The sequence below is a fragment of the Aythya fuligula genome, chromosome 16, assembly GCF_009819795.1.
Source record: "Aythya fuligula isolate bAytFul2 chromosome 16, bAytFul2.pri, whole genome shotgun sequence".
NCBI lineage: Eukaryota > Metazoa > Chordata > Aves > Anseriformes > Anatidae > Aythya > Aythya fuligula.
In genome coordinates, this window is record NC_045574.1 from 6,177,028 (window position 1) to 6,196,527 (window position 19,500).

At 52.7% G+C, this 19,500-nt stretch overlaps 1 protein-coding gene across 1 annotated transcript; it reads left to right on the forward strand.

Annotated features, from left to right (window-relative positions):
• The first annotated feature begins 1,930 nt into the window (after positions 1-1,930).
• On the forward strand, positions 1,931-18,319 carry SDC4 (syndecan 4). The gene is made up of 5 exons (XM_032198511.1): positions 1,931-1,996; positions 15,173-15,314; positions 16,224-16,276; positions 16,524-16,707; positions 17,920-18,319. The coding sequence occupies exons 1-5, from the start codon at positions 1,931-1,933 to the stop codon at positions 18,069-18,071; spliced, it is 597 nt and encodes a 198-aa protein (XP_032054402.1). The 3' UTR covers positions 18,072-18,319.
• Positions 18,320-19,500: the final 1,181 nt, after the last annotated feature.

Genomic DNA, 19,500 nt, shown 5'->3' on the forward strand with positions numbered 1-19,500 from the left:
GTAGAGGGATCACAGCGCACAAACGTGGGCCTCATGCAGAGGGTTAGGGAGGAGCACACTGCTTCTGTCCACCTCATGCTGCTGAGGCTGTCCCTGCCTGACAGGGGCCAGCCTTTGCACGTTCACCCCATCCCATCTGCTCTTGTTCCTTCCTGCCTGCTGCTGCCCACCTCGGTGGGGTGTCCAGAGCTGGAGACTGATGAGAGCTGGGCTGCCCTGCCGCGCCAGGAGTGCCTCTTTGATCAGCTACCCTGCGTGATGAAACGAGGGCAATAAGGAAGGGGAGTGATCCAGCCCACAGCACAGAGCCCTCCCTGACGTCCTCAACGGCCTTGGATGCTGAGGTGAACCGGAGGTTTACTGATAAATCGCTGTCCTGAGCACAGGGGGGCAGTTACTACAGGAAACTCCATCCCAGCCTCCAGGCTGGTTCCTACCCCCACCTGGCTGTGTGCCGTTTTCAGATTTTATGTTTGCAAGCTCAGAGCAGCGCCCCTTGTCAGGTCATACGGAACCAGCTCCACAGCCAGCTCGGGACAGTGCTGCAAGGAGGGTCTCCTGCCAGCAGAGTCCCCACGCAGGTACAGTCCTAACACAACACAACGAGACCTCGAGACCTCGTGGCCTCAGCTCACACCCCCATGTATCATCCCAAAGATACAGTTGGGAAGGCTGCTTCACCCGAGAGACGTCTTTGCTTTGAGGGTCAGCACGTAAAGGTGGGGCAGGGAGGCTGCGAGGTCTCGTGGCGCAGCACAGGAGTGGTGGAGCAGGCTGAGAACCAGCTCTAGCAGAGTCTGGATCCATAACGGGCCAATGAGGGCATGGCACACGCACGCGCTTTGTAGTCCGGGCATTGCTTCCTCATTAAGAATATATTGTACTCTCTATAAAATAATAAAATTAAAAAAAAAAAAGTGCAATCCAGTGTGACCTGCAGTGTGAACAAGGGACAAATGGCATGCCAGTGTGCTAGTTCAGGTACACCCCAGGCTATTTCAGGGCAGGAACTGACGCTGTCAACAAACACAACCAAATACCCACGATCAGGCAAAGTAATCAATGGCAAGAAAAACCTGAAATAGTTAAACTCTGCTGTTGTGTTTTTTTGTTTTTTTTTTTGACTACCTGGGGTTTTTTTTGCACACGCTGCTTGCACAGAAAACAGATGGAGCGGTTTCATTTTCTGTCTCCAAAAAGAACTGCGTGATGTAACGCGCCTCCCCGTAACCGCAGCGGTGGCAGAGACTCAAACAGAAAGTCCCGCTCGGCTTTCTGGAAACGTAACACTGTCACTTGTGGAATGCTGTGAAAACGAGAACAAATACCGTGTGTTTGCTTCCCCCTCCTTTTCCCTTTCGCTCCCCCCATTTTCTTTTCCCCTTTCTCCCCTCCCCCTTTTCCTTTTCCCTTCCCCGTTTTTTCCCCTCCCCCTTCTTTCCTTTTTCTCCCCTCCTTTTTTCACTCTCCACTTCATTTCCATTTCTCCCCCCTTTTCCTTTTCCCTTTCCATTTCTCCCCCCTTTTCCCTTCCCCCCTTTTCTTTTTCCCTTTTCCCCCTTTTCTTTTTTCCTTCCCCCTTTTCCCTTTCCATTTCTCCCCCCTTTCCCTTTCCATTTCTCCCCCCTTTCCCTTTCCATTTCTCCCCCCTTTTCCCTTCATTCCCTTTTCTTTTTCCTTTTCCCTTCATTCCCTTTTCTTTTTCCTTTTCCCTTTTCTCTTTCCCTTCCCCCCTTTTCCCTTTCCCTTCCCCGTTCCCCTCGGTGGCTCATGGCCGGGGGCTGTCCCCGGGTGCGCTCCGCCCCGTTGCCGGCCGCTATAAGCGGCGCGGCGCCGGGGATCGCCCAGAGCTTCGCTGCTCAGCCCAGCGTCCACCTCAGCCTCATCCCAGCTCCGATTCAGCCCCATTTCATCCCATCCCAGCCTCGCCATGCCGCAGCTCCGCGTCGCCCTCCTCCTGCTCGCCCTCCTCCTGGCCTCCGCCGCCGCCGAGTCGGTGAGTGTCGGCCCCGGGGCGCAGCCCGGTGCCTTCTGCCTGCCCTCCCCGCTCCGCTCAGCCGCTTCTTTCTCTCTCTCTCTGCCCTCCGGCACACTCAGGGCAGCGGTGGGCTGCTGGCTGCGGGGCCGAGCCCTCGGAGCCCTCTTTTATCGCTGGGTTTTGGTGGTGGGTTGGAGGCACGCAGCGCGTTGCGGTGCCTGGGCGCGCTTTCCTGCCTCGCCTGGGTGTCAAAGCCTCCTCCCCTCCAACCGGAGAGGAAAAAGGGTGCCCGACTGATTTAGGACTCGTTTAAATGCAACGAGGTGAAGGAATCGGGATGCTTCGAGTCAGGCACGTGTGTGATCTCCCCGGTGAGGCGGTGGTTTTGGGGTTCTGCCTCCCCGGCGTTTGGGTTTGGGTGCTGGGGACGTCTCGCTGGTAGCGCGGTCAGGGCAGGTTCCTCTGCTGGTCTGAGGGAGCTGCTGAGCGTGAGATGGCTGCGAGGATCCCAAAGCAAGGTCCGGTTATCCGCATCGGATGTTTCGGGCAGCAGGCTGTCCGTGTGGGCAGGGCAGTGCTGCTGCTGCTGTGCTCAGCACCGGGCACCGCTCCCCAACAGGGGCAGGGGGCTGTGGGGTGGGAAACTCCCGCAGAGGGCGTCTGTAGAGCTCGTCTGCCCCCCTCTGCCCACACCAGCAAGCCCAGATCCTCTCTAGCCCAGCGTCCCTCTCCCCGCAGTTAAATTTGTGACTTGCTCGTCCGAGAAGTGGCGGGGCTGGCGGGGCAGACCTTTGGGGCAGCCAGCATCTGGAAGTTGCGCTGACCATGTTTGGTATGAAACGCGACTTGGTGTCCCTGGGGAGCCGAGTGGACTGCAAGCATCGGATTTCGGCAAAGACAACGGCTTTGCAACAGATGGATTCTGTAAATCCCCACACGCAGCCCATGCGGAGTGTTTGGCGGTGCCTTCCCCGCTACGCAAGGCGAGCCGTGTGCCCGAGCGGTCATACGAACCTACCGCAGAGCCGTATCCAAACAAATCAGGCTACGGACTGCCCAGAAGGAGATGGGATGACACAGTATCTGGGAGCGCTCTGTGCGTGCTCCTCCCCTTTTTTTTTTTTTTTCTTTATTTTTTATAGCCCTGCCAAAACGTGCAGGGCTGCACAGCATGCGGCTCCCGGCTCCTCCGTGCGGGCGGGGTGAAGACAGGTAGCTGTTTCTTCACAAGACGGGGATTGTGTTGCTTGTGCTTATGTAAGAGCGTGGCTTTGGGGAGCGATTCGGTGCTCGAATATTTCCCCGAGCCTGTACAAACAGAAACGCCTTGGCTCCTTTCCCCTCGTCGGCGTGGACGGGATTTCTCCGCGTGAAGCAATCCGGGGTGTGTAGGAGGGTGGGGGCTAGCAGCGGGGTGCCGATGCGTGACGTCTGCACCCGGGCTGGGGGTGGCTGGCGTTACACCCGTGGCGTGGCTGGGTGCGAGGGCACCGCCTCGTCCCCATGCCCTGGGGACAGCTGGGTCTGGAGCCTGCTGTCCCCCGGTGGTCCCCAGCCCTCTCCATCCAGTGCTGCAGGAAGCAAAGGCTGTGTGGGGCCAGGAAGGGGGTCCCACAGGAGGTGCTGTAGGGGCTGGGGATGCACAGAAAGCCCCCAGTATGGCTAAAATGTGGGATCAGTGGAGTTGAGGAGGGGCAGTGTGGGGCTGTAGAGCTCTGCCTGCACTTCTAGCATCTCGCTGGCCTCTGGCAGCACAGGAGGTAGGCAGCAGGTATTCCTCGGGGGATGTCTCTGCCTGCTGGGGGCTTGCGCTGCTCCTGGCTGTGACTGCCCCGAGCTCAGCAGGTCCTCAGCAGCGCTAATGGGCTGCGAGCTGGGTGCAGCAGTCCTGCTTTGCTGCCCTGCAGTAAGCAGAAGGTTCCTCCCCAGCACCGCATTGTGTTTGTGCATCCCCAGCAGTGCAGGCAAGCAGAAATCCATCCCAAAAGCCGGGGAGAGGGGGGAGGCCCTGAGCTCCGTGGGCTCTGCCGGCTCGTTAGCAGCAATCAAGCTTGGAGGCTGCCTGATTGGCAAAGCCGGTGTCTGGCCGATGATAGCCCGTGTGAGGAAAGTAGTGCAGCATTATTAATGCCAGAACCGGTCGGGCTCGTCCTGCTGCCATCGATCCCCGAGGCCTGTTCTTTCTGCTCTTTGCCCAGTTTCTCAGCTGTCCCTCCCAATCAAATCAAGACGCGGCGATCTGCGTCTTCCTCTGCCTCCCAACTTGGCAAACCCAGGGGGCAGCTGAACGTCTGCGAGAGATCCCAGCCTCCCTAAAACACCAAGCAGCAAGGCTGAGGAGATGGCCCGTGCTCCTGAAGAGGCTTTTGGTACCTGACCCCGGAGCTGGCTGTCACGGTGCAATGCCTGTAACGCAGGGGAAGCAGTGGCCTCTCCAGCACCTCATACCCCGCTGAGCAAAGCAGGCAGGAGGGGTGCATGTGGGTGGGAGCAGTGACCCCACAGAACATGGGGTGCTGCTGCCCCTGCCCCAAGTGCCTGCTGGCTCCCGTGCCGGGGAGATCTTCCTTAGGGTTCTGGTTTCCAAACAGTTTTCCCAAGAGGCAGCTTGGGGCTGAACTTGGGACTCTCAGAGGCGTGATGATACCAGAGGCTCGTTCGTTCTAGGAAGTTAAGGCTGTTAGTCAACGTGATTGCTCTCTTTCCTGCCCCTCCTGCTGTTGTCTCCAAGGCCTTGGCACTTCAAGGTCCTGCAAATGCCTGTATGCAGTCCAACAACAGTGGAAATGTTTTTTCCTATATGTCTTCACCTCTCGCCTCCTCTCTAAGCCTGTGTTAAGCACTTTGCTGTTGCCTTGTGCTGCCTGGATGTTTGGGCTCAGCAGACCAGCCCCTGCTCTCCTCAACATGCCTGAAGTGGAGCCTGACGTCCCCTTTGCCTTGGTGCTCCTGGGTGGCTGTTGCCTTCCTGGCACACTTGTCCTGCTTCCACCACGAGGCTGGAGGCTGCTCGCCTGCCTTTGGGCGATTATGGAGAGGAAGGAGGGAGTCTGGCTGGTTGCTCAGCATGCAAACTTCAGCACAGTTCCCGCAGCTATTTTTCCCTTCCCTTCAGGCTGTTGCTGGTAAATCCTCTGAAAACGTGCCGGCTCGCTCATCCCAACGCCCCGGTCACCGCTTCAGCTAGGCAACATGGAGCATCCATCCTCCAAAACACTTCTTTGCTCTTAAGTTAACATTTAGCCTCTTCAGCTTGCTCTTAAATCCTCGCAGCCGCATTCCCTGCTCGGCACAGCTTGTTCCTCTATGCCCTATAACAACAGGAGGGGTCCTGCTGCTTTCGCAGCCTCAAGCCGAAGCTGGTGTAGCTTCAGCACTACAAAACTGGATGAACCCGGCACACGTTTGACCTCTGGGCAGCTGTTGTGGAGCGTGTGTGGCTGTTTGTTGAGACTGGGTGGAATGCAAACGCTTCAGATTAAGGATTCAAATGATTCTCACTAGAGTGAGACTCTTGCGATGAGACTCGGCTTGCCGGCTCCAAACAGACAGGGCAGCCTGCTTAAAGGGTTGTAACAAGCTACTGCACCGAGGGGCTGTAGGAAATCCTGCATTAATGAGCTGTTAGGGCTGTACTTTTGGGTTACTTGGGACTTCTTGTCTCTGAGCATGCACTTGGTTGTCCAGGCAAGGCTTCAGTCCGACCAGCCCTGCGGTGCGTGGCCGTCAGCCCCGCAGCAGCACTCTGACTCAGGGTTCCTGGCACTCGCTTGGCGTAGCAGCTCCCTGGGACTGCTGTCACCGTCTGAGTAACGGCTCTGCCCCCGGACTCAGTGACTCAGATGTGCTTGGCACAGCCGCGGCACCGGGTCCCTCCTTACGGGGGGAAGGAAAGGGGCGACTGTAGAGCCAGTGCTGCTCCTCAGCAGGCTGTGCCGTAGCTGCTGCCGCCGGTCTCGTCCATCCCGGTTTGTGTCCGTGGTGGGTAAAAAGCTGTTGGTCGCTGCCACCGCCTTGTGCTGAGGTGGTGTTGGCAGAGGTTTGTGAGAAAACTGCCTCGTCTCGAGCAGCAGCTAACTTGCTCTGGCAGCTCTGTGGGTGCTGCCTCTTCAGACAGATACAGCTGGAAATGAGAATTGCATGGGGACAGGGGAAAAGAGCAGCGTTATCTGGAGCAATTGAAAGTGTGCGTAGCAGGGCAAAGGAGTGGAAAGTCATAAAGAGGAGGCTAAATGCTTAATCCTGAAATTGGAGAAAATGTCAGCGTAGGAGGGGGAAACACGCAAGACACAGCGAAGTCCCTCTCAATTTCTAAAGGTTGGCTGACTTCAAAAATACCCTTCTTGTAAAAGTCTTATTTTGTTTTGCTGGAAATATCTGCTCTTGTCAGTTTTATCCTTGAGTCCTTTGAGGCTGAGACTGCTCACAAAACACCAAGTGGCGCTTGTTAGACAAATTACTGGGATAACTTAAAAATCAAAGCAGTTAATTAAAACCTTGGTGAGACACTCCTTGGGGTGGGAAGGAGACTGCTAGGCACGTAGTCCTGTTACCCAAGCAGCTCACGTTGTGTAGCAAAAACAAGGTTTCTTCTTGCTTAAACAAATTGCAATCTGTCGGTCGAAGCAAGTCGTGCCTTGGGAAGGATTTCTTTCTTTTCATGTTGCTGTGCCTTAGCTGCTGAGGGGGAAAAGGTGTCTCTGTCCCAGTGCAACTAAAACTGTGCTACCTGTCTCTTCTAAAACCCCGAAGACAGCACCACGGCCGTACCTTGTTTACCTTGCTGGGAGGCTAACCCTGCCTCCTGCCCTTTAGCTGCAGTTACAGTCAAACTGTAGCAATAAAAAGAGCTGTTAATGCACATTAATGGCCGCACTGGGAAAGTGCCTGTCTTGGACTTGCAGCAGAACAGTCCCAGTTGTGCAGAGGCCAGGAGTCTCGATGATCTGTGGTCTGGCTTTGCTCCTGAAGGTGAGCACGCCTGGTGTGATCGGTGCTGCCCTGGGCTCCCAGGGGGCAGGGATGGCTCCTGACCCATGTGGCACAAGGAGGGCTACTGAGCTTTTGGAGGCTGGTGTCCCCCTCTAAGAACAGAGCAGCTTCTAGCTATCCCCCCTCAGCTGGAAATAGATGTAGTCCTTACTGATGTCAGGAGCTCTTGCTTGGAAGGCTGTGTTCCCGGCCAGATAAATATTTATTGCAAGTCCACGGCGTGCGGCGGGGCCGACTGGAGCAGGAGTCTGTTTATGTGTGAGCTGTTCTTGGCGCTAATTCCGAGTTTCCTGAGGCTGAGTACGGGAGGCTGGTACCATGCCGTGGTTACTAAATGACTCGCTAGTCTGGCCCAGTGCAGGCTCTGCGGAGCCAAGGAAGGAGAGAGCAAAACAATAACTCGGTCCCTCTGCTCCTGGCTGCAACAGCGAGGGTGCAGAGAAGGGGTCAGGGAGTGCTGGAAAACTGCTGCCAGCTTCCTGCCCTCTGCTCGGAGAGGGGAGGAGATCTGGGCTGGAGTCCGGAGCTCTGGGAGAAGGACAGGACTCTGTAATGCTGCTGCGTGGTCTGCAATCACAGAACATCACAGGATCACAGCAATAGCACACACTGGGGCTGCTTGACGCTCCCAAACCAGGGCAAGCTCTGCACATTCAAGAATACTTAAAAAAATAAATAAATAAATAATAATAATAATAATTAAAAAAAAAATCCCATGCACTAGAAATTCTTTCTTTACAGTGGTAGCTAGCTAAGGGGAAAATCCCTTCTGTTGAATCTATTGTTTATATAAATTCTTACATGGGTATAGTCTGACAGTTAGTGGCACAAGTACTTCATCTTGAGTGCTTCCATGCTGATAGCTTTCACTGGTAGCTTTGCCAAAAGCAAAGCTCTCCATAGTGTAACTGCTGGCAGCGCTCAGCAGCCTGGGCTAAGCCTAAATCGCTGGGCTACTACTCCTGATTAGATTAAAAGGGTTTGTGGGAAGGGAGGCTTTTATAGGGCGCAGCACTGGGAATCTTGATCGCGCAAATCAGCTGCGATTAGCTGCCCGGCGAGCCGGCTAGGAAAGGCACCGTGCCTCTGAGCCTTTGAAGTTGGTGTCTGCCAGGCTTAATCTCGCTAACACTCTGGCATGAGGCAGAATAAAGATCCTGAAAATGCACGTTGTGTGTTTCTTGCCAAGTGGAAATTCTGCTAGTGTGTGTGTTGGGAAATTTCGGGGTATCGCCATCTTCTAGGAAGGGCAAGACGTGCCCTCACTGCCCTTGGGTGAGGGAGAAAGGCGATACATGAAGTATCCCAAGCGTGAAGTAGCAGCATGAGAAGTCACCTTGGTGGACAAGCTGCCTTGCTGTGGCCTTTGTATCCTTACAAGGAATACAAATAAATGTATTTATTCCCCCATCCCCAGGCAGAGATACAAAAGGAGCTTCCGGGGTTAGAGTGGACAACTCAGAGTGAGTCTTAACCCTCAACACTGAATCCCCCTTCTGACCTTGAATAGATTTCTCCTACTTCTGAGCTAAGCCCTTGGTAGTGAAGTATCTGAACGACTTATGATAAGATTTGTAGCTAGCATTAAAAAACAAACAAACAAAACACAACAAACTTTGAACCCTGAATTCCTGTCCCTGACCGGGAGAACCTTTCAGGGGTTTGCCATGGCTCTGCTGTGGTTGTTTTCCTCCTCAAGTCACATGAGAGCTCCTGCTTTCCCCTCCTGCAGTTCTCCTCCTTATCTTTATTTGCTCCAGGGCAAGTGATTGACACACAGCGATCTGCAACCGCCTGCTGAGCGTTATCTAGTCTAGCTGGAGGGGCAAGCAGTCATCTCCTCCCCACTCTGCTGCATGGAGCCGGGCACTGAGTATTTATTTAGAGCACCTATTTTGCCACCCTTGCAGTAAACAGATCCCAGCATGTGCCTGTCTGGCAGAGGACAGGGATCTTGACGGCTTCGCTCTTGGTTGATAATCAGGCAAGAGCAGTTAAACAAGAATCCATTCCTTTGCAATCTATCCACCCTCCTCCTGTTTGCTGCTCCAGCACGGCCTGAAGAGAGCAGGCTGTGTGTCGGCAAAGGCACACGGTTAGGAGGTAAGTTAAGAGGTAATGAGGCTTTGCTGTGCAGGGAAGCCTATTTTGAGCAAGCTCCCCAGTGCCTGCAGAGCCTGGGAGGATTCAGCCTCGCTGCAGGAGAGGGATCGCCCCGTGGGAGCGGGTCACACCGCCGAGCCCGGGATTACGGCGTCATTGTCACAGGGATTATGACTCCGCGGCCGCGTGAGCCCCCAGCAGAGCTGCTCGCTGCGACACGGCTTACAGGATCCCAGGGGGACCTGCAGGCGGGGGGTGACCCGCGCCGGGGCTGTGCTTAGCGCTGGCCACGTGCCGCTGTACCTGCCCCCATGGAGCACGTGGCCCGCTGCGTTCGAGCGCACAGGGCTGGTTTTGTGGCTGCAGGGAGACGGATACCTGCTTGGACAGGGACTGGGGATGCTTCCCGTAATGACCTTGAGCGAGTGGCGCTCCGTCAGCCCCTGCGTTCCTGTTGTTCTGTCTTACTGAGCGAGTCGCTGCTCCCGGCCTCTATTACCAAGCACAATTATGTATATACATACAAAATATATGTAAAATATAAGGCCTTTTCTGAATGCATTGGCCTATGCGTGTCTCTGATTTCCTCAGAGGTGTTGTGGGCTTATCTTTACAGCTTGCCGCCATGCACGGGTAGGGTGACTTAGTGGGAAGATGGGCTGAGCCCATGGGCCTGCTCCAGGACTGCTTCAAAAGAGTTGAGCCATAGGCAGAGTGGTACTTAACTGTGTCTGTAAGCCTGGGGGTGAGCCTGTCATGAAACAAACCACACGTGTGCCTCTGTGCCTTAACTTCTGTCCCTTGGCAGAGAGGGCACTGTGGGCCCTGTGTGCTGTGCTGCGTGGGACAGCGTGACCAGAGGTAACTGGGTACCCTCCAGGCACGGGCACAAGGAGTTAGCACAAGTGCTGAAGGAGTTAGGTGCGACCCAGGCTGAAATAATGGTATTTGTTCTGCTCTCAGTACAGAAGTGATTGAAGCTTATGTTTTCCCTGCACTGGAGTGGGGAGGGAGTCAAGGGTGGCTTGAGGGAAAAGCGTAGCCCCTTCTCTTTCTGCTGCGGCAGGAGCTGGCTCTGCGGGAAGCTCCTGTCACTTCTAGTAGCTTTACTTGGAAGGGCTGCAAGGTGGGAGGATAGAGCTGTCTTTGCCTGTTACCTCTCTATATGCCTCCCTCCCACGGGGTGCAGGTTTGCTGAGCTGACTCGTGCAGCTCCTCAGCCCCCTTGGTTTTGGAGGGCTGTCTTGGCTGTGCTGGGGCTGTGGGGCGAGCTCTGCTCCTCTGCGTGCTTTGCATGGGCTTAAAACCTTCCTGGTTCTGTCTCTGAGCTTCTGCAAGAGCGTGGTGGAAGTGAGCTGTATGGAAATCCCCCGACTCAGGCCTGGTGGTTTGCAGAGTTTTCGTCTCCCTGCACTGGGAAGGCCCCACCAGGTTTGGTGCTCTTTGGCCAAAAATGTGAGCAGCACTGCGGGAAAGCCGGGTGGGCAGCAGCACGGGGCTGGGAGAGGTGGCTGTGTGATGCTGCTCAGCTGGGGTCTCTGGATGGGGCAGGGGACAATCTGAACAAACACCCAAATTGGCACCCAGGAGAGTCCTGACAACGTCACCCGAGCACCAGACAGCAAGTCACGCTGTGGTGCCCAGTGAGCTCCTAGGTGACAGGGAATGGGCAAAGCTTTGCCTAGGGACTTCCCAAGAGCACATACGTACTCCAGTGCCCCTCCTGCTGTGGCTCTCTCCCCTCAGCACAGGAATTTTCCATGGATCTGCTTGACTGGAGCCCCAGTCCTGTCTGTGGCACATTCCTCAGCACACCTGGGCTCACGTCATGGATTTATTCCGGGGTCTGAGACCCCATCCTTCAACCCTGGTCACTGCAGTGAAACGAGGTGATCCATACAGCCGTCCTCTAGTACACAGCACCAAACAAAAGCTGCAGGAGCTATTTATGTTATCTGTCCCCGCGGGCTATAAGGAGTTAACAGATCTGCACCTCTGCCACTTCTGCTACCTCCCTGGCTGGCCCAGGTCCACCTGCTTTTGTCTAGGAAGGGTTGACTTTCACCTTGCTCCTGTTTACTCCTAGACTTGTGTACACAGTGCTGGGAAGGGAGACGCACAGAGCTCAGCTCCCCATTACGGAGTCGTAAAACGAGATAAAGAGCGCCCTGCACTCAGGTGCCGGAGTCGCTGCGGGTCTGACTCCTCTGCTGCTCGCTGGCTGCAGCCCTTGAAAGAAGCCTTTAGAGAACTTTGGCCTGGCTGATCAGAAGCAGTGGCCACAAAAGCAAATCCCACATCTGAAAAGCTTTGTCCCTTCCCCAGAACGTAATTTGTTTTTCTTTCTGATGGGGTTTGCAAAAGCTGCGGTGAGGATGTGTGGGCTGGGGTAGGTGAGCTGCCTGGGTCTGGTATTTCCCGGCACTAGCCGGCAGCTGGGGAAACTCGCACGTCGGCCAGACCCTTTGCTCGCTGCCGTGGTGAACAGATGCTCCTGCTTTCAGAAGAGCCTGGTGGTACACCGGGCCCAGGAGCGTGGGATGGAGTGGGGTGAGCCTGCACCCTGCTCGGGGTGCTGGCTGCGACTCTTGTGCTGTAGGGCAGGAGCAGGGCAAGCCGTGTCCAGCCTCACCCACAGCCTGTCCAGGGCTCACATGAGACCTCTGTGCCCAGCTTTTCCAGGAATGACGCTCATAGTTCACGTGCCTGACGTGCTGCTCGTCTAGCAGGGAGTAAGCTCTTAATTTTTGCCACTGGCAGGCAGGGAAAGCTTCTGCTCCATCCCCGGCACACTGGTTAATCCTCCTCGGTGCTTGCTGGGGATCAAAGCTGCTTAGCGTGAGGAGGAAAACCTGGAAGCAGCAGAAATGGTAGTTTTCTGTGCAGACCTCTCCAGGAAAGGAGCATATTAATAGCAGGGCTCGACTTCAGCTGCCGGGGCAAGGTGGGGCGGCGCAGCCGTCCGGTCTGCCTCTCCCAGCGAGTCCCTGGCCCGGCTCCAGCGCGGGAGAACAGGTGGCAGAAAGCAGGCTCTGAGCAGCGGGTGCCCTTCTCCAGCTGGCAGTTGTGGAGGGTGTTAAGCTGGACGTGGCCAGAGACGACTTGGCAAGGGCTGCCTGGTGCTGTGCTGCTGTCTCGTAGCTTTTTCCTCTTGGCCGTGGCCTGCCAGCCCAGAGGAAGCAGCGGCACCTGCCTGTGGTGTCTCTCAGCCTGCTGTCATGGCTGTGGCAAGGACTGAGCCTTCCTTAGGACTAGCAGTTCTGCAGGGAGCTCTCTGTGGCACTCGGGAAGCCCTGAGCCTTTGCTTTTCAGCCTGGGAAAGTGCCCTCTCACAGGTGTGCATGCTAGGAATGTGCCTGCTGCAGACCTGCCCTGAGAGCAGGGCACTCGGCTGTTAACTCTTCCCGGCCGGAGCACTCCTGGCTGCCCAGGGCCCTTGGAAGGAGCCTGCTCCCTGGGAGAGCGTGTCCTGGGACCTAGAGGGCAGACATGGAGATGCCCAGCAGTCCTCTAACTTCCCTGTGCTTCGGGGAGAAGCTTGCAGATGAATCTGTTAAGAAATGATCCTTGCTGCCCACAAGAAAAGCTTTCTGCAAGGCTCGAGGAGCTCTCCTGGCTTCCAGGAATTTCCTTGTCCTTGCTCAAGATGATGATGAAGAGTGAGTTCAGGGAACGCTCCCATATAATCTTATTTACGCTTGTGAGTCAGTAATTTCCTTGTTATGTCCTCTGGCTTGTAAACACTGTCTGTCCTGATTTAAATAGGGCTTTCTGATAGCTGAACCTGGTGCGTTCCACAGCGTGTACTAATCGCCGTGGCTGCCTGCCATGGCTCTGCTCATGCCTGGGCTGATCTGATAAGGCCAGCCCGCTGTCCAGCCACTCGGTGGCCCAAAGGCGGCTTTCCTTCAGCCTCCCTCGCTGGGACATTTGCTGGCCGTGAGTCATAACAGCGTGCAGCATGAGCTGGCACAGGGGTGCGGCTCGGCACGGCGCTCCTGCCAGCATCGGTCTGCCCCGGCTTGGCAGCCCGCTTGTAGGGATGGCAGCAAGTGCTCGGCCCGGCCCCACTGTCCTGGTGTGGGCAAACTGGAATCGACCCTTCCTGCGCCTCAGTGGAATCACCGTGAGCTGTGGTGGGAGCAGCGACTGCCTGCTGGCAGCAGTTCCCATCGCGGGTCTGGCTTTGGCTCGGTTTCACATATCTCAAAATGAATTTGCCCTGGAGTGAGTGATCCGTAATGTTAGGAACGCCGGGTTCCAGGAGGCGAGGGGATTTCTTCCCAGCTGTCCTTCCTCCCCAGCCCCCTTCCCATTGCTCTGTGCCAGCTCGGGCAGAGAGATGGGTCTGGGAGGGGAGCTGGCCTCAGTGCTCCGTGCCCCGTGGCTATTCATTTGCTTATCCTCCAGCAGAGCTGCAGGGGAAACCAAAGATGCCTCAATAAGCTAATGAAAAGCACATCAAGTAGCCACCGCTCCTCATGCAAAATGAGAAGCATCCTGCTCTGACCACAAGGTATTGTTTGTGGTGAAACCAGTACCCTAATGGTAGGGCAATCCAGGCGGCGAGCAGGGCCGAGAGGAAGCTGACACATGGCTTATGAGGGGTTGTTAGCGTTCACCTGGAGGGGCAGAGGTGGGGATAACTCATCAGGCTGTGGCACTGCAGGGCTTTGGGAAGGGTCACAGCTGGGCTACCGGGGGGGCTAATGGGGGCCACAGGAGGCGCAGAGCCCCCTGCCCTGTGCTCGCTGCTATCCTGATAAAGCAGCCGGGCTTGGGTGGTGAGACCCAGGGCTAATTGCCCCATGGGTCTCTGCTCTTCTACCCCCAGTAATGCCATAGTTACACTCATGATAAACTTGCACGATGAGAGCCCTCAGATGTGCAGGGCTGTGGACTAAAAGCATGTGTTCTGCTGCAGCTATTTACAAAGACACTCCTGGGTAGGTAAACCTTCAGGGCTCAAACCACGGTGATGCCCAGGAAGCGTGCATCCAGTATTTGTGTGGGGACAGCATGGAGAAACGTGACAGCCTAGCTATGAGATCCATCCGTCTGCATCGCGCTCCTTGCCTTGGGGGAAGGGGTGAAGTCCCCCACCACGCCGATGACTTCATGGCTGTGGAATCAGAGGCAGGGAGCGCTGGAATCTGCGGGCTGCTGTGGGGCAACTGCGAGCTGCCTGCGCGGCACCCTCACCCGGCCCCAGGCTGCTGGGAGAGCTCCTGGGGGAATTGCACAACCTCGGTGAGGGCAGGAGGTTTGTGCCTGTGGCTCCGGCTCCGGCCAAGTGCAAATGAGCTCTGGTGTAGGAATTGCCACTGTGGCCATGCAGCTGATCCCCTGCGAGGCTCTCCTGGCCTAGCTGCTCTGCAGGCTGGGCAGCCTGCCCTTCTGCGCTGCTGTTCCGCTCCCAAGCGTCTGCAGCTGCAGTTGCCAAACCTTGGGATCCTGGGCTTGATTTTATAACTTGTTTGTTTACGTGTGATTTAATAGGTGAGGCAGGGGAAGCTCTTCCTTCAGGCGAGTCATTGCTGATAGCGAATGCTCCTGAACATCGCAGCATTGCACGGCAAATCAGCTGAACTGGCAGATCTGTTTTTAACCCTTGGGTGATAAACTAGATTTGTTCTCAATGCAAGAAGCAATGAGCTGCCTTGATGTGAAGCTTCTGTGCCATGCAAAAAAAAAAAGACCGACGTATAGGTGCCAGGCTTTCTCTGAGAATAGCACGTTCCTCCATATGCCCCTTTCTGACAAACTGAAGGCATTGTCTTTCCCCACGTGCTCTTGCTCTGAACTCCTGACCAAGATCGTGTTGTGTTATTTGCACCGTGTGGTTGTTTGGTGAACCGTCTGAATGTGCAGCCCTCAGGAAATTCCCATCCCAGACTGGCTCTCACTTCTGTTCTGAGAAATTCTAGGGGAATTCAGCTATTTCCAGGCCAATGAAGATAATGCTCTTGGTGGAGAGGAAGTTCAGCATTTAATGTTCTTGTGATGGAATCGATGTGCTCAGCCCTGAACTGCTGACCTTTTGTAAAACCCTTCAGAGTAGTTGCCTGAGACTTAACACTTCTCTTCCCCTGTCTTAAGGTGAGAGAAACCGAGACCATGGATGCACGATGGCTTGACTACCCTGGTTCTGGAGACCTGCCAGATGATGAAGACATTGGCAAATTCAAACCTCCCTCACCTTCTGATGGGTTGGATACAGATGAGACGTCTGGTTCTGGAGGTAAGCAGGGAAGGGGGTGAATGGATCTCTCTTGGCTGATACTGAAATTCTTCCTAGTGCCAGCAGTCATGAATGATGGGCTAAGGGTACAGCTTGAGCTCCAGAGGGAACTACAGAGTGTCAGGTGAAGATGAGAAAGCCGTGTGGACTGTAGGCACTTGGAGATGAGAACAGTGAAAGTGGTTGTATCGTGATGCTGAATCACTCTGGCTGGACTCCATCTGTCCTCCCTAACTTGCCTTACTGCCAGCAAAAAGGCATTGTGCTAGCTGGGTCTCTGTCCCACTGAACTCCAAAGAACTTCTGGCAGATTTTTTTAAAATTCTAATCTTGAGGTAGTGTTAAAGGGCTTAAAGTTTGGTGTCTTAGCCGAGGCCAAACAAGGTAATGGACTAACTGATGTTGAAGTGAACTCTCAGTGACATGCAAAGCTCCCTGCCCAAACCAGTTTCAGCAGCTCCTTGTCCCCTTTATGTGAACACTTGTTCTCTAAATGGAAAAGAACAAGTACTGAAATCAGTACCTGACATGTTTGGGCAGATCTGGTGACTAGAGGGTTAGCAAACTATCCTTTAGGGATGGGTGGTGAGAGCTTTGCCCTCTCTTGGCATTAGTTTAGCAAGCTATGGCAGACCTGCTTTGCAGAGCAGCTCCTGATAATCTGCAGCAGGGGCCAATAGATGCAGCTGAAGATCCCTCCCAAGCAAGAGGTGTTGGTCTGGAGATTACATCTCATGGTCTTGTGCAATCAAAGCCACCAAGTGGTGAATGTATGAGTAGATAAGAGGGAACTGTATTCAGGAGAGAGCAAGAGTGCTATTTAGACTGCCGTTGCTGAAGTGTCCGAATTGTGGAAAACCAGCCTGTAATTAGAGGAAAACTTAGCGTCCTCTTCTTTCCCCCCTGCAGACTACCCAGATTCTGAAGATGCTATGTATCTGACCACCATGGATACTCCTCTGGTAGGTATTGCCTTTGCATATATATTTTTTTAAACAACATGTAGCTACTCTAGCCCATCTCTGAAACTTTCTGAATACCCTTCCCCCTGCAAGACGTGGTATTGAGAGGAATCTACCTGCATGAGCAGGAACAGCATGCTTGCAGTGCACTAAGCAAACTTTCCTTTCCCTGCACACCCTCCTACTTTCAATCGTAGGTAGGCTGGGTGCTGCTTACTGACGGGTGTGGTTTGTCTATTCTCTGTAGATACCTGACAACTATATCCCTGGAGATATGGAGAGAAAGATTGAAGGTGAGAAGAAAAACACGATGCTGGACAATGAAATCATTCCAGACAAAGCTTTACCTGTTGAAGAGAACCTGTCCAACAAGATCTCCATGGCAAGCACAGCCAACAGCAGCATCTTTGAAAGAACAGAAGTTCTTACAGGTAGTAGTCCACATTGTTCTTAAAGTTTAATGACAAATTATTAACATTGTACATCAAAATGGCTTGTATTGTTCTCTGAGGAGTAGTTCCCTTCTGACAAGGGAACTGAATTGTATTACCTTTGTGCCTGCCTCTACCAGGATCACTTCTGCTTTCTAGTCCTTACATGGCAGAAGAGCCTAGGGCTTGCCTTGCTGGGGGTAAATTGCTTGTTTTTGAGCGTGTCACCTGACTGCTGGCTTAAACAAGTCATGTGGCAGCTGCTCTGCACGTGCCTTCTCAGCCAGAGGCATATCTAGCCATAAATCAGCAATGTCATAAACTTCTAAATCAAATGCAGGCATTTTCCTTCTAACCTCTGCCCAAGACCTGCTTTTTCTGAGCCTTGCCAGGAGCCCAACAACTCCTCTAAGGGGTTTGAGCACCTACTCAGCTGTTACAAATCTAAGTGGCTCTGTCTAGCAGAACCAAGCAGCTGGCTTCCCCTCAGCATGTGGGACAGATCTATATTAAGGCAAACTTCATCCAGCACTTAGCCTGATGTCCGAGTGCAGACCTCAGCGAGTTGTGCCCATGTGCAGCCATCCTTCCACCTGGAGGAGGGACTGGAGACTGGATTGCAAAGCCACCTAACAAAGAAGCTGAATTAGTGCAGTGAGAAGGTGTCACAGCAAAAGATAAACTTGATTTAAGTCTTATGGCCACCCTTGGCGTGAGGAGAGGGAAAAATCTTTTGGGTGTGTGTGGGGAGTTGTTGCTGTTTAATTGAAATACTCAATTATGTGTGCTCACACATAAATGTGAGTATATATAAACAATAAAGCATTCAATCAAAGCTGTACCATTTTCCTGGAGTTGATACTGTGGGTTGTGGGAGGGCTTTCTTGGAGACTAAGAAAAAAGGGAACCATACCAAAGCAGGGAGGCTGTCCTTTTGATAAAAGTTCCTTCTTGCACTTAGCTGGAAGATTAGCACAACTGGTTAATGTGGAACATGTGATTATTCTATGGTTGGATGAAAATCAGTTTGTGGCTTTTTCCAGTAACATCTGCTGTTGCTGAAAACGTCAGTACATATGGTGATAGGCACATGGGCAGAACTGATTCCGGAGGCAGTTCTGGGAACTTGTACTGATGAAGCAGATCTCAAAATTTAGCTGACAGTTTGGCCAGGAGTTTAGACTTAATTTTGTGTTTATTTTCTTTCCCCAGCCCTCATTGCAGGAGGGGCAGTTGGCCTCCTGTTTGCTGTCTTCCTGATCCTTCTCTTAGTCTATCGCATGAAGAAAAAGGACGAAGGCAGTTACGACCTTGGAAAGAAACCGATCTACAAGAAAGCCCCTACAAACGAGTTCTACGCCTAAAGCTCAGCAGCACTTTGTGCCCATCAAGGGACAAATGGACTGTATGGAAACACTGTGCCCTCCAATGAGACGTGCTGAACAAACGTTCTTTTTGGATTGAATTTCAAAGTGACTTTGAGGGGGAAAAAATTTCTATATGACCCTTTCCACCCCACTCAGCTAACAAGGGCCCAATGAAATACAAAGAGTCTGAAAAAACAAAACAACAAACCTCAGTGTACTTTATCTAAAGCTAGTATAAAAAAAAAGAAAAAAGAAAAAAAAAAAAGCCAAACTTTCTGCTTGTTTTTATAGAGGGTATGTAAACACAAAACAGACTGTATGGAAGTAAACACTATGTGTTTGCATCCAGTGTGTGGTGTTCAGATTGGCGGCTTCTACAGAAGATGACTTTTTTTTTATTAACCTTGCTAACAGACGTCTTGCAGCAGGCTGTTGATGTGAAGCATTTTTGTGGAGAACTATTTATGAATCTCTTACACTACAGATAATGTTGCCTTATCGGGGAGTAAAGGGCCCATAGGGCTCAATCCATGAATGCCATAACGGGCCTCTGGGAATGTCTTCCCCTGGAGACTTCTGTCTCTTCCTGCTGGCCCCAGGCAAGGGTCGTTAGTCCATGAAATCAGGACAGCCCTGTTTCTCTTGGCTATGGTGACACCCTTTCCTTGCCTTTACTCTCTTACCTTTTTTTTTTTTTTTTTTAGGATTGCCTGTAGGGTTTTTATAACAAAATTTTAAAGAAAATAGACTAATGTTTATATAAAGTTTGTAGAAATTGTTTTTGAAATAAAAAAAAATCTACTTTTTTAATTTCCTCAGATTTATTTTTTCAATCCCTTTGTGTTTCCTTTGGCTGGGCATTTCTCTAGAGATGTTTTGTATGATTCATATTCTGAACTGCAGCAGAGCTAGCTACAGTGTGTTACAGATTTCTTTTTAGTTCTATAGCAGCTACTGGAGAGGGTAAAGATATTTATGGTTTTCTTGTAACTTAGGTTTTGATTTAAAAAAAAAAAACTTTTTAAAATAGAATTATTTATAGTTTCTGAAATGGCTGCTCTTCTCTTCTGGTAACTTTTATCCTTTTTATGTAAAACGCTAATATAATGAGTCTCTGTGAAAACTATTTAAGCTTTATTCTGTGAATTTTAATTATAAATTCAAGGCAATAACTTCTAGAATTAATCTGTATGCAAAATTGGATTCATTATATATGATTGAAGTAGGGAAAAGATGAGAGTACTTCTAGTCTGTAATATATTATAATCAGTCCTATAGAGCTATATATTATATTTTACTGAGAAATACACAGTTCAGAGTGAAAAGGCTGGATTTAATTCTTCAGCAGCCTCGCTGTGTGGCTGGGTCTAGTTTGTACTGCTCTTTGTCCAGTGTCTGCTCTGGAGTGCAGGTGGGCTGGTGAAGG

What these genes read in the sequence shown, in the direction of transcription:
- SDC4 (XM_032198511.1), top strand. Translation starts at nt 1,931, where the DNA reads ATGCCGCAGCTCCGCGTCGCCCTCCTCCTGCTCGCCCTCCTCCTGGCC. An exon ending in CCACCATGGATACTCCTCTG is followed by an intron (nt 16,277 to 16,523) that starts GTAGGTATTGCC and finishes TATTCTCTGTAG; the next exon opens with ATACCTGACAACTATATCCC. An exon ending in AAGAACAGAAGTTCTTACAG is followed by an intron (nt 16,708 to 17,919) that starts GTAGTAGTCCAC and finishes TTCTTTCCCCAG; the next exon opens with CCCTCATTGCAGGAGGGGCA.